The following is a 14325-nucleotide window of genomic DNA, read 5'->3' as shown; positions in this document are numbered from 1 at the left end:
CTGCATATAGAAAACGGTATTGTATATGTGCGGGTTGGAAGCATCATTTCTAAGAAAACAATGTCTTTTTTTTTATTTGGAAACGTTGCTGCTAGGTAGGACGTTTCCTGGGGCAACAACAACACATTTTGTTTGGTACTAGTGCTCCATATTTCTTTTTAACACTGGTACCCATTATAGGAAGTATACGTCACTGCCACATCATGTTCTCGTCGGCAACAACGAGCTCTAAATTGAGAAAATGTTGAATTTAGCATTTCCCCAAATCACGCCTTCTCGATTTCCAAGACGTGGTTTGGAGCACCATTTTTTATGGAAAAACAGTTCTAAACATGTTATCGCTTTCTGGAGCACCGATTTTTCCAACGTGGCACTGGTGTATCACCATTTTCTTGAGCAATGTCATCAATGCCAAACACTACCTTACATACGATGAGCTAACATTGTTTTTCAAATAAACAACCATAGAAGCAAACACCATCTAAGTTAAAAAAAGGGTGAATTACAAAGACCCCCTGTACTATGGGGTTTGTGACAAAGACCCCTGTACTTTGGTTTGCGACAAAGACGCTCTTGTACTATGACTATGAGACAAAGACCCCTATCGTTAGCTTTTCGTTAAAATCCACCATTATAATATTTTTAATTCCCATACTACCCTTATAATAAGAAAAACACTGTTGATCTTCCCTGAACTCACTATACACGAACGGGATGGAAAAGGCAGCGATAAGGATGGAGTGCTGGCTTGGTATGTGAAAAACTCCTCCAATCCAAACCAACCAACATTTGTTTGACAGAATTGGCCTTAGAGTTGCTATTAATTACTGTTGTTTCTTCCATTAATACCTTTGTGAATTCGACAGTTACACTCTGCAGGCTACAACAAGAAATTAGGAGTCTAATGAAGGGCTTTTTCTATAAATCAGCTTTCCATCTCAATAGTTAATTGCAAATCCAAGTTATTGCGTGTTTGACATCCACGAGTCAAGACCGAGATTGCTTTGATCTTTTCTGGTTCTTTTATACATTAATGTTCCTTACTTGTTTCTCTTCTCCTCTACTCCTCTCTCTCTCTCTATTTTTATCTTTTGTTGGTTTTGGTACGAAATTCAGATTACTGTGATTGAGTTCTTTCTTGATCTGGAAGTTATGGTTTTACCAGAGTCGTAAGAACCAGGGTAGCTGGATTTAGGGTCATTATTGGCGAGGGAAGAACCATTGCTTTTCGATAAAATTAGGGTAGTTTTGATCAACGAGAGGAGACATGAGGGGCGTCAATAACACCATGGGCACTATAAGTGTTGCTGCGTTTGCAATCGTCACCGTTGATGCTCAAGCCCAGCCAGCTACAGTTCAGGTAAAATTTCTTGACTGATTCGTTAGCTTTGAAATTTCTTTCTTAATTATAATACCATGTGCTTGTTTCGGTTTCTAGTTAACATTATTTTTTATTGAGTTCTTTGAATTTGAATTCTTGGACTTTGTGATTTGCTTCTGAGGCTAGAGATCTGTTGAATTACTTAAGCTTGTTTTCGTTATTTGATTATCCTTTTGCCTTTTCCTGTACGTTTTCGTTTGAGAAATTGGGTTCTAATTTGGAGGTGAAAGGGAGAATTCTCTTGAATTGAATTTGGTAATTAATTTGAAATCTTCCTTTACTAGTTCCTGTGTTTTCGTTGCATTTCCACTCTCAATTTCTTTAGTTCTTTGTAAGACTTCAAACTTGCCTTGGTTTCAGAAATTACAAAACTAGTTTTACTAGATTTCTTTAGTTCTTTGTAAGACTTAAAACTTGCCTTTAGAAAAACAAAGCCCATGCCTCTTTTTATCAAAATCCCACCGTAGTTGAGGTTTATGGGGTTCTCTTCGTCGTCACTGATCTGATGAAATGCTTCAAGTTCAACCTTTGCTTCCTTGTCATTCTCAATTTGATTGCTTAATTTCTCTATGGAAGGTCTCCGATCACCAGCAAAATCTCAACGATTGGTACCAAAACCACTTCCGGTGTTTTTTCTGCGTGGAAATGGATTGGTTCAGACAATGATAAAGGTTCTGGATTCCTTGCCATCGTATGCAGATGTCACATGCCTCGTCATTTTGGAAAAAAGTTGCTGCCTTTTCAGGGACATTCCATCAACGAACTCCAAGAAGTGAGTTAACAGCAATCTTGGGGCTAATTCTGTCAACCAAATGTTGGTTGGTTTGGATTGGAGGAGTTTTCCACATACCAAACTAGCACTTCATCCTTGTTGCTGCCTTTTCCATCCTATTTGTGTATTGTGAGGTCAGGGAATATGAAATGATAGAGAAGATGAACAATGTTTTTCTTATTATTAGGGTAGTATGGGATTAAAAAATATTATAACAGTGGATTTTAAGGAAAAACTAATGGAAGGGGTTTTTGTCTTATAATCATAGTATAAAAGGGGTCTTTGTCACAAAACAAACTGCAGGAGGGTTTTTGTCACAGACCCCATAGTTGGGAGTCTTTGTAATTTACCCTAAAAAATAGAAAATAAAAAAACTAGACTAACTCGAACACATCCAAAATCATTGAATTGGATGTAGGTTTAAGTTTGACCTCAATCGGATCCAACCTAGTCCGACTTGCAACCCTGGACCGTAACCTTCTTTCAGAGTGGAAAGTTGCAATCGTATTTATGTATAACAATACCGTAGACTTGGAGATAAGCTTGTGATTTGTGAACGATACCCGAAAATCATCTAACCGGATCGGATTTGAATTCTACTTTTGGTGAATCCGAACCGATTACAGCCCTACTTCGGGATAGTGTTACGAATTGCTCTTTTGCAATCTTGAACCCGCGCCTCTCGTCTCAACTGTCATCGGCGTTTGGCGCGGGTTCAAGATTGGCATCGTTCAAAGCCCTAAAGATTCACTTAAACCCTGAACCTGACTGTAAGCAGCCGATGGTAGCATCGTTCAAAGCCAACAGAAGAAGAGGAACAAACCGTAGCCACACCGGGCTATAGCAGCATCGTTTAACGGTAACTTGCTAGAAGAAGAAGAAGAAGAAGAAGAAGAAGAAGAAGAAGAAGAAGAAGAAGAATGGGTAAAATCCCACCTTCATTTAAAACAGCCAGACTCCCTGTAACTACTCTACTTAGAAACCCCCCGTCTATTCCTCCCCATGAATCTTCTTCCCCGTCTGTAACTCCAACCCCTCATCCCCACCATTTCCCATCCACAAAGAAAACTGCCAACAAGAAAAAACAGTCATCCTCTCGTCAGAAAACTGACCCATCATCTCAAAACCCTAGTCCCATGATCTTCAAATCCCCAAACCTCTCCGACGCCAAACAGACCTTCAACTCCATCCTCTCCACCTCCCCGGCCTCACTAGATCTCCGCTTCCACAATGCCCTCCTCCAATCCTACTCCCAGATCTCCACCCCGCGCGACTCTCTTTCTTTCCTGCGCCACATGATCGCTAAACAACCCTCCTTCACCCCGAATCGATCGACCTACCATATCCTTCTCTCCCTGTCCTGCAAGTATCCCTCCGACGACCTCTCCCCTGTCCTCGAAACCCTTGACCTAATGGTACAAAAGGGTTTCCCTCCAGACCACGTCTCTCTCGACCTCGCCGTCCGATCACTCTGCTCCATCGGTCGCGAAGACGAGGCTGTTGAGTTGGTCAAGGAGTTATCCGTTAAATACGCTCCACCTGACTCTTTCACCTACAATTTCCTTGTTAGGCATCTCTGCAAGACTAGGGTTTTAAGCACCGTTTACAATTTCATCGATGATATGCGAAATTCGGTAAATTTGAAACCCGATGTCGTTACTTACACTATCTTAATCGATTCAGTTTGTAAACGCAAAAACCTCCGAGAGGCCACTCGGTTGCTCGGAGTCCTCGACGACGAGGGATTTAAGCCGGATTGCTTTCTTTATAACACAATAATGAAGGGTCACTGTTTGTTGGATCGTGGGAGCGAGGTGATTGCGGTTTATAAGAAGATGAAGGAGAATGGGGTAGAACCTGATCTTGTGACGTATAATACTTTGATTTTTGGGTTATCGAAGGATGGGAGGGTGGATGAAGCTAGGAAATACTTAGATATTATGGCTGAAATGGGGCATTTCCCTGATACGGTTACTTACACATCACTGATGAATGGCATGTGCCGGAAGGGAGATGCATTAGGAGCACTGGAGCTGTTGGAGGAGATGGAAGAGAAGGGCTGTAGTCCAAATTCCTGTACGTATAATACATTGCTCCAAGGATTGTGCAAGTCACGGTTGTTGGAGAAAGGGTTGGAATTGTATAAGATGATGAAATCGGGCGGAATGAAACTTGAGGCAGCTTCTTATGCTACGCTTGTGAGGGCACTGTGTAGGGACAACAAGATTGCAGAAGCTTATGAGGTGTTTGATTATGCGGTGCAGAGTAAGAGTCTCACAGATGTTGTATCATATTCCACATTAGAGAGTACCCTCAAGTGGCTGAAGAAATTCAAAGGACCAGAATTTGCTTCTTAGCTTATTCTACAAATACGGTAATTTTGTTTGTTTCCATTCTCTATCCATTTCAATCTCCTTTTTTCACTTTGTCTTGATGAGAGGTTACTTCATGCTGAATTTTGATATCTGATAATCCATTCTCGTATCCTGTTCATGCATGGGTTGTCCTAGTTATTTTAACTTCCAAAGACAAGATGCAGTATTGCTTATGATTTTTTTATAAACTATATTTAACAAATTATGGGATTGTCTAAGGTCTTGATTTTTTTTTTTCCTCCATTGTAAAGGGAGTAGAAGTTGTTTTTCTTTCCGAATAAAAAAAGTATATACAAAGGAAGTGGTGTACAATACTTAGTCTGTCTCATCCTTTAGACGGTGGAAGGATGTAAGATGATAACATTGTTTTCAGGAATGATTCCATTATTCCAAATTTCTTCCCATTCACTGTTTCGAGGAAATGAAGTACAGTTGCTTGAAAGGGGCGAAGATACTGCTTTGCCAATGATACCTCTCTCTCTGCATTTTCTTTTTTTCCTTTTCCTTTTTTTAATCATTGATCTAAACTCAAATATATGGTATCTAGAAATGTTTTTTTTTTTTTTTTTCAAATAACCTTTCATGTCTTCTTGCTTAAGGTGGCCAATTAGCCAGCTTGATTGTGCATGTGATTTATGAGTTCAGCACCATTACTGAGGCGGCTCTTAATTGTTGGACCACCAAAGGTATGTCTTGCTCAGTTATATTTTTCTTAGAAATTGAAGAGTTAATATTACTATAATTGCTTTGCCCCTTTACAAACATTAGCCAGGCCAAGCAGATACAAGGCATTTAAGGGGTGTTGTTATTGATTGGTCTTGAAGAGTTTGTTGGTATGTAAACTATAATAGTGGGAGCTCATGGTATAAAGGTATTACTTACACGGTGTATTTGTGAACAAAAGGACAATTATTTATTCGAACAATATGTTACTTAGCTAATATGCATAACCAATTACATGTGCTTGTGTTGAACTAATGTGGAAATAATAGAAGAAGATGGTATTTGAACAACTGGACTCTTTCATGGTTACACACTTACACTTGAAAGGAGTTGGATAGTTTTTACTGTACCTAAGTTGTTAGAATGTATGTATTATTCAAAGAGTGAGTTGGAGATTGCATTTATTGAACTGTAATTTCAGAGTGAAAATATATATTTGTTTGTTTGCTTTGAAAATTAATCGGTTTAGGTAAACTGTGTTGATAGCAGAGGAGCTGATCTTAGGTAAGCCTTCTTATTGAAAACTGGCACATTAGAATGCAATAAAGGAATGCATATATATATTTATATTTTGATCAATAATGCATTCATTAGCAATTTCATTAATTCAGGATAAAGATGACTACAAAGAAGAAGACAAGCACTCTTGTCTTCCACGTACAGCTAGAGCACTTAAGAAAAGAAAAGGAAATGGAAACAGTAGTTTACAAATTGGCCCAAAACATTGAGTCCCTTTCTACCCCTTGTTTAGCTAATCTATCAGCCAAGGAATTAGCCGATCTTTGAACCCACCTCATCTTCACTTCCATCTCCCTCACCAGCCACTTAAACCTTTTCCTCTCATTACTGTAATTCCATAGGCTACTGTTATCTTTATTCAGCCACCCTATTACCACCTCCGAATCCCCTTCAATTATGATTTTTCTGATATTCATCTCCTTAGCTTTCTGTATCCCTTCCATAACTGCATAGATCTCAGCTCTAAGGGAGTCCCCAACTCCAATTGGACCCAAGTAAAATGTAGAAATGACCCCATTCTCATCCCTGAAAACACCTCCAATCCTTGACTGTCCTGGGTTCCCTCTACTACTGCCATCAAAATTCAGTTTTAAGAATCCAGCAGGTGGGGGGGGGGGTCCAAGGCACACTTATTGCTGATTTGCTTTGCGAACAGTTTGCAATTTCTCCGCACTTCCTCAGCATATCATTCACTGTGTAATCTGTAAATACCATTAAGGATTTCAGCCACTGTCCAGCCCTAATATGAATTGTGGCCCTCAGTTCATCAACCCTCCTCTCGACTTTTGAGAAGATCCTGGAGTTTCTTTCTTCCCATAGTGACCAACATACTACAGCCCTTAATCCCTTCCACATAATCTTTCCTCTTTTCACTGTCCACTTGAAAAAATAAGGGGAGAATAGACTCTGCATGTTTGATGGGGGATTCCAGCTACACCCAAAGAGAGCAAAGGCCCACTCCCAAACAGACTTTGCATATTGGCAAGATACCAGTAAGTGGAAACCAGTTTCCCCCTCCGCTTTGCAGAGAACACACCAATGAGGAGGCAAGCAACTATTGGGTCTCATTTTTTGGAGCAAGTATTAATTCTTTCCAGATAGGCTTCCCAACAAAAACTACCAACCTTGGGAGGAATTGGTCTGCACCAAACCTCCTTAATCGGGAAAAGGGGGGGGGGTAACAGGATCAATGGACTGGCTTAAAACTTCAAAGAAGGAAGCACAAGAAAAAGATCCAGTTGGGGTAGGGGTCCAAATTCTAGGGTCCATGTTTGAGGGGTCTAAGAAGACATTATCAAGGAGATCAAGGAGGCTCGAGATACTGTCTAGGTCTGAGTCCTTCACAACCCTTCTCAGACCTAGGTTCCACCCAAGCCCAGAATTGGAAGAGGAAGGGGTGATGAAAGAAGAAACTGGCTCATTCTTAAGGTCTGAAAGAGCATACAAAGAAGGAAACTGATCTTTTAAAGGTACAAAACCCACCCAAATCGGTTCCCAAAATTTTATGGAATTACCTGAATTCAAGTCATACCTGATGTAAGGGGAGAAAACTGGTAGCAGATCATGAATTGCTTTCCAAGGAGAGGAACTTGTGGTCCTAGCTTTGATTCCAGCATCCCATCCATTTTGCTCCAGCCCATGTATGCTTGTCACTATCCTAGCCCACAGCTTCTCTTGCTCCAAAGGAAATCTCCACAGCCACTTCCCTAAAAGAGCCATATTTCTTTTTCTAATGTTCTCGAGTCCCAACCCACCACAGCTTCTACTCTTTGTCACCACCTCCCATCTAACTCTATGATCCCTCTTTTCCTCTCCCAGCTCCCAGAGGAAGTCTCTCATCATCCTCCAACCTACTAGACACCTTCAATGGGACTTTAAATACTGACATGCAGTAGATGGGTAAGTCTGCTAGCGTGGCCTTAATCTGTGTAATCCTTCCAGGATGCAAGTTTCTTTCCAAATCTTTCCACCACTGGGTTCCAAAAGCTCTCTCTCTCTTAGGGCTATCACCTAGAGGCAATCCAAGGTAATTTAAAGGCCATTCCGAAACTTCACACCCAAGCACTTATGCACACTCCCTAATCTCTCCCTCTTCCAAATTCACACCCACTACGCAACTTTTCCAAAAGTTCACCTTCAAATATGACATTTGCTCAAAGAATAGGATTGTGTCATTAGCAAACTGTAAATGGGTGAGGGGTGTTTCCTCCCTTCCAACCCTTCATCCTCTGATAAGACCCTAGAATCTGCCCTGTGTATCAACTTCCCCAAAACATCAGCAATCAGAATGAACAAGAAGGGAGAAAGGGGGTCTCCTTGTCTTATACCTCTAATGGCTGGAAAGAAATCTACCACTGTCCCATTCACTAGCACTGAATAATGGCAGTTCCGAATACAACCCATGATCCATTTACACCATCTAGCCCCGGACCCAAATTTAGTCATAACCTTCCTCAAAAACTCCTAATCCACCAAATCATGAGCCTTTTCCAGGTCCAACTTACACACCATCCCCTTCTTTTTATCCTTCTTAAAACTCTCTACATTCTCATTAGCAACGAGGATTTGGTCTATAATCTGTTTTCCATTCACAAAGGCTCCTTGATTTTATGCAGTGATGTCTGGCAATACCTCCTTCAGTCTTAAAGACAACACCTTTGCAATAATCTTATATAGGCTATTAACCAAATTGATTGGTTTGAAATCCTTTGGGTGGGAGGTCTCTTTCTTTTTTGGAATCAAAGCTGAGAAGGCTGGAAAGAAGGTTTGAGCTGGAAGAAATCAAAGAGGCTATGTTTTCTATGGATAGAACAAGAACCTCAGGGCCGGATGGATTCACAATGGCTTTTTATCAGGATTGTTGGGATATTTTGAAAGATGACCCTCTGCTGGTGTTCGAGGAGTTTCATAGGAGATGTTGGGACACAAATAAAGGGAATACAAGTGTACAAGAAAAGGCCACACCAGCCTTTAAAGAATGTAGCTAACAGCCAACCACTAAAACAAACTAAATTACAAACTAGACAAGTAGGCTGGACAAGTGGAGAAGCTGGTATAACAGAATTGTAACAACAATATATAAATAAGGAAAGGAGGTTAGGAGGGGATTATCGATTTGGGAATACAATCTCTCTCTCTCTCTCTCTCTCTCTCTCTCTCTCTCTCTCTCTCATTCAAGAGGCAGGCTCCCTCGAAAGAGTCCCTAAGTTAGGTAGTACCTAACAGGAGAGGCATTGTTAACCCAGGAATGAACTCCACCTTCCTTCCTTACATTTGGCCAATGCTCAACACATGCCCCGACAATCTCCTCTTGTTGTGTTAGCTCTACTCCATCTACTACAAATTTGGATATAAAATTTCTCCTCCTCCTTCCATCTGCCAAAGAATGGAAATACTTGGTGTTCCTATCTCCCTCTTGCAGCCATTTACACCTAGACTTTTGCCTCCAGCAAATTTCCTCCTTATGTAGGCAGTCCTCTAACTGCTTTTTCAAGTCTCTTCTAAGTTCAATGTCTCCCTCTCCAAGTTCTCCCCCTTCTTCTCTAGAGTCCAAGCTTTCAATTTGGTCCACCAAAGCTCTCTTACTTTCTTCTAGCCTCCCAAACTCTAAAAGATTCCACTCCTTAATCTTTGCTTTCAAAAATTGTAATTTCTTGTGGAATCTCATCCCCTCCCATTCCACTATTGGGTTACATTCATACCACCACTCCCTAACTCTCTCGGTAAACCCAGGATGAAGTAGCCACATATTTTCAAATCTAAACGGGGTAGGGCCTCCACTCCTTTCCTCCTTGCCAATTACTATGGGTCAATGATCAAAGGTCACCCTAGGGAGAGCTCTAGATGCCAGATTTCCCCAATGTTCTTCCCAGTCCAAGGAGAACAGGAACCTATCCAGCTTGGAACAGATGGGCCTAGATTGGAGATTGGTTATTATCAATCTTGTTGATACAAATTATGATCGGAAATAAAAATGCTGAGCATAGAGACATGAGCAGGCATTCCAAGTTTGTAACAATGATCAAACTGTAACTGGAGTAATTAGAATCTAGCTTTTACAGCTCCTGAGTACTGACATCATAAGAACGAGTAATGCATACAATATTTTAAAGCAAGATATTTTATAATTGGTTATTTAAAATATCAATCTTGTTGATACATATTTTGATAGGAAACAAAAATGCTTAGCATAGAGACACGAGCAGGTATTTCAAGTTTGTAACAATGTTCAACCTGTAACTGGTATTGGAGATAAAAGAAAGGGAATAACATGAATACAACTCAGATCTTAGTACCTGATTTCACATCTTCCACCACCAAAGCTTACATTGAACCTTTTCTAAAATGGCCAGGAATGAGTAAAAAAAGAACATTGCATTCGGTTGAAGAAAAAACAAAACTAATCAGGTTAATGCATTTAATCAAATGAGTATATTGTGACAAATGTCTGCCTTTTCATGTATCTGACCATTTCATCTCAAGGGGTTGTGACCTATAAAGTCCGTGCATATTGTTTAACTCTTGCTAGAATCAGTTCCCCACTTGCTTATTCAAAGTATAGAACCAATTTGTTAATTTATTTGGTAGATTGTGGATTGTGATTGTCCCGGGATCAATGGCTGTTTTGATAGTATTGTGGCTAATAAAGGACTACAGCAAGTTGAGATAACCATTCTCTGGAATCTGATTGCATTTGCCATCTGTTGCAACCTATTAAGAGAGGAATATAGAAACTATTCAAAAGAAAAATAAGAAAATATGGACTGATGTCTTGGGAAAGGTAGACCAAACAGCACAAGTTTGAACCTTTCGCCTTTTCTTTTGTAATGAATAAGAGCATATGGTGTTTGAATCTTAGTTGGGGTTTCAGTAACGAGGCACAATGCTTATGCGAGTATCTTATTGTAAAGGGGGCTTTACCTTTCCACAGTGTTTGGTATTTATATTGACATATCTTACCTATACAAGAAAAATGCAAAAAAAGATGAGATTATAGGAAGAGGAAGAGAAAATGACCTGCCGATCAGGTTTGTCTCAGGTGGAGAGGTTGAAGAGTGAAGTGGTGAGATCAGTAAAGCAACACCTGATATTTGGTGGACAAAAATTAACAGGTGGTGAATCAACTGGTGGAGCTCAGATAGATTTAAAGGAAGGGGCAGAAATGGAAAGGGAGGGTTCTCAAGTGGGTAACTAATGATTTTAGATATTCCTATTGGAGGGACAGGATGTTGACATATGCATAACTGCATAAGAATAGGGGGCAAAATGAGACGGTCAGAAGAAAGATTCATCTTCATCAAAAGGGGCAGGTTAATGATTTGAATGATTGGAATGATTCATGAATAAAAGGACCTTCAGCCAATGCTCATCCTAGCTTTCTGAGGTCTTTGGAGTGGTAGGCTGGATGCAGACCTAAGTCCTACCCTCTGGCACTTTCTTGCACAATGTGGGCCCCCTCAGACTTGACCTGGGATCTCATTCATCTGATCCAAGATTTTACCAGTGAACAATTCAAGAACGTTTTTCTCCTTTATTTGTTGGGTGGTGGTTGAACTGTTGAATATTGTTTTTATGAAGTTAGAAACTGATAATTGTTTCAGTATGGTTGCTTGTTTCTTTGGTTAATAAATTGATGTAGTCTTAAAACTTAGGATTCTGATTTAAGGTTTATAGTTCAAATGGCATGAAGAAGTAACATGTTGGAAGAGCTAGGGGCAAGCTAAAATGAAAACTTAGGATTATGATTTAATCAGTCTGTTTTGTCAGTAGATTTGCTGCAACTATACTTTGCTATTTTAAACACCATGTTTTCTCTTCTTCTTTACATCCCATGAAGATTAATTTCACAGCATTGACTTATACTAGACTCATAGATCTTCTGTTATTTTGAATTCATTCCAGATTTAGATTATGATGCTGATGAACAAGAGCTTGTAATTTTTGGAGCCTTCGCCACCTTTAAGGTAACGAAGTTTTGAAGTCCAGGCAGATTTCGCCGCCTGCATTTACCTATTGAGAATCTGCAACACATCCCTTGGCTAAGCTGATCCATTTTGAACCATCTCAAACGTTGGGGCAATCTGTATTAAACTGAAGCCCAACAATTACCAAAGATAATTGAATCCAAGGGGCATTTGGAGTCAGCAGACTTGTGAGGGAACTTCTTTGGGGACAGTTGGAGTGTCAACTATTCCATTCCCCCACTAATAAACCGTCAGTTGACAAAATATTAGACGATTTTTAATTTTTTTTGAAAGTCTATTTTATCCTTTTTTCTAGCACCTTTTAAGTCATATGTATAAAAAATATCCTTGCTTTTGTCAATTAAATGTACTATATATATGTATGTATTGCTGTGAACATTGAGGTGCAAAAAAAAAAAAGTTGAAAACAAATTTATAAAATAAAATTGAGATGATAAAACTCCTGACAATCAGAGATCGCGATGTAGAACAGAATGGGGAGGGCCAAATAGTCCCTCTTCCCTTGCTTTTATATTCTTTCTTACAGTGTCTATGGTACACACAAACTCCACATGAAAATCAATTATTACAATCTTGTTTCGTAAATGTGCTACCCAATCTGGTCTTAAGGGCGTTAAGGTGAATGAACATGAACCTCATAAATTAATGGTTTCAGGATTCATGAAATACCTTGTAGGCTTTTACCGTTGGTGTTGTTTGGGCTAACATATACATAGTCATTCCATTGATTCACCGTGGGCCGGTTGCTATTGCTGGGGAGAGGGGACTCCACAAATCCCACCTCATCATTTGGAACATGCAAATTGCAAAACAAGGTTCTAATTCTGGGGGTCCGTGCGTCTTTTAGACAAGAATTTGGAATTCGATCTGAATGGTTGAACATCAATTGAGATGTCCAAGTAGAATATGAAAATATAGATTTCATCTGGACTGCAAGGTTAAACACATGGTCCATTCAGCCCGTTAATACCCCATCTCCTGGAACTTTTATGAGATCTTCTTGGAAAGCAATTTATATTATAATTAATACAGACATGAAATCTTAATCTCAGCTTAAAATCATCAAATGTTTTGCTTCCGAGTTGCAAATTGCAACAGGGTACAGTTGTACGTGATCCCATCTCCTACACATGTATATATATATATATATATTCCCTCGTGCACAATCTCATTGTGTCCCCCTTCTGACTTTTGACCCCCTTCCCTTGTGCGGTTATCCAATTGGCTAGTTTGCCACGTGTTAGCGTCCCATGTCCCTCCCTAAAAGGTTACATACCTCTCTCCACCCCTAACAATCCATGTTGCCTACGTTACATCTAATTACACAATAATTTAACACTAATTAAGTGTTTATGTTACTCAACAATGCTGTGTGCTATGAAGACATGACAAGCTGGCACCCCCCTGCATCTCACTCGTTTATGTTTATTCTGCTATATCTCTATTCAAGCCCACACAGATGACGAATACGAATACGATCGATCGAATCGAACAACCCCTCTCCCATTTGAGCGAACGGCAACGTAATCCCTCTCTCTCTGTCTGTCTCCCAAGATTCCTCGTGTCTCCTTCCTTGGCCACCTCTACCCTCCGCTGTTATTGACTTAATCGTACCAGTTTCGTATTCAGGAGAGTTCGTCGTCCTTTCCTCAACATCCAACATCCGACATCCTATTCAGAATTCTTCTCTTTAAAACAGAGGAGCGGGAAGTTGGTGATAGATCTCAGGAAACCATTCATTAACCAGGAGCCCACTACAGACTTCATCTTCATTCTTATCTATCATTGTTGTTCCTGCCGATTTATTTTCGATAGCAATAATCTTGATTAGAGATGTTGCGCCACAACTTCGAAGCGCTTAGAAGCTTGCATGACTCTGCTAATGATCTGCTTCAATCGCCCGTTACCCAACAAGCACTAGTCCACCATCGAGACGAGAAATGGATTCACGAGGTCACTGAAGGATCTCTAAGAATGTTGGACGTGTGTAGCATCACAAGGGATGTCTTGTTGCTGGTGAAGGAACACCTGCAAGATCTTCATTCTACTCTGCGGAGAAGGAGCGCCAGAGAACCAGATTTGGATGATAAAATCGGGGCTTACAACTTCTGCAGAAAGAAGATGAAGAAGGAGATGATCAAGTGTCTACAAGCATTGAAGAAGATGAACAAATGTGGGTCATTGCCACTCTCGGAAATGGACCAGAATCTCGTGGCGGTTGTCAGCATATTAAGACAAGTACGAGTGACCACCATCTCTATCGTGGAGTCCATCTTATCCTTCATGTCCAGATCAAATAGAAGTTCCTTCATTCCGAGGTGTCTTCGGGCGAGACGAGTAGGCAGTGCAGTAGTGGAAGAGAATGAGGTGGAGAGGGCGAATACAGCTCTGTGTGCCCTTCATGGGAACACTTGGCGTGGTGAAAAGACGGACGCTATTGGGGTTCAGACTGCAAATAAACGATTGGAGGCTTTGGAGCTTGCTATTGAAGACCTAGAATTTGATTTAGAGTGCATGTTCAGACGATTAATACGAACCAGAGTCTCACTTCTCAACATACTCAATAACTAA

General features: G+C 40.3%; 2 protein-coding genes and 1 long non-coding RNA gene across 3 annotated transcripts; all 3 read left to right on the top strand.

Moving 5' to 3' along the window:
• The first annotated feature begins 975 nt into the window (after positions 1–975).
• Positions 976–2428, top strand: LOC148849465 (uncharacterized). The gene is made up of 2 exons (XR_016101377.1): positions 976–1360; positions 1958–2428. It is a non-coding gene; the product is annotated as an uncharacterized LOC148849465 (long non-coding RNA).
• A 142-nt stretch (positions 2429–2570) lies between these two features.
• Positions 2571–12193, top strand: LOC148849464 (Tetratricopeptide repeat (TPR)-like superfamily protein). The gene is made up of 3 exons (XM_088952259.1): positions 2571–4527; positions 5128–5214; positions 11672–12193. Exon 1 carries the CDS (start codon positions 3074–3076, stop codon positions 4508–4510), a length of 1437 nt encoding a protein of 478 aa, XP_088808385.1. The 5' UTR covers positions 2571–3073; the 3' UTR covers positions 4511–4527; positions 5128–5214; positions 11672–12193.
• LOC148849463 (DUF241 domain protein, putative (DUF241)) lies at positions 10782–14325 on the top strand. Its single transcript, XM_088951417.1, has 4 exons — positions 10782–10956; positions 11672–11733; positions 13384–13468; positions 13586–14325. The coding sequence occupies exons 1-4, from the start codon at positions 10782–10784 to the stop codon at positions 14323–14325; spliced, it is 1062 nt and encodes a 353-aa protein (XP_088807543.1).

This window comes from Nelumbo lutea, chromosome 6 (assembly GCF_056320005.1).
Source record: "Nelumbo lutea isolate HS-2025 chromosome 6, American lotus-T2T, whole genome shotgun sequence".
Classification (NCBI taxonomy): domain Eukaryota; kingdom Viridiplantae; phylum Streptophyta; class Magnoliopsida; order Proteales; family Nelumbonaceae; genus Nelumbo; species Nelumbo lutea.
The sequence above is the reverse complement of the archived record's forward strand: the minus strand, read 5'-3'. Positions and strand labels throughout refer to the sequence as shown.

Coding starts and splice junctions, on each gene's coding strand:
- LOC148849464 (XM_088952259.1), top strand. CDS start 3,074: ATGGGTAAAATCCCACCTTCATTTAAAACAGCCAGACTCCCTGTAACT.
- LOC148849463 (XM_088951417.1), top strand. CDS start 10,782: ATGACCTGCCGATCAGGTTTGTCTCAGGTGGAGAGGTTGAAGAGTGAA. Junction 10,957..11,671: donor AAGGGAGGGTTCTCAAGTGG/GTAACTAATGAT, acceptor AATTCATTCCAG/ATTTAGATTATGATGCTGAT. Junction 13,469..13,585: donor AACAGAGGAGCGGGAAGTTG/GTGATAGATCTC, acceptor AATCTTGATTAG/AGATGTTGCGCCACAACTTC.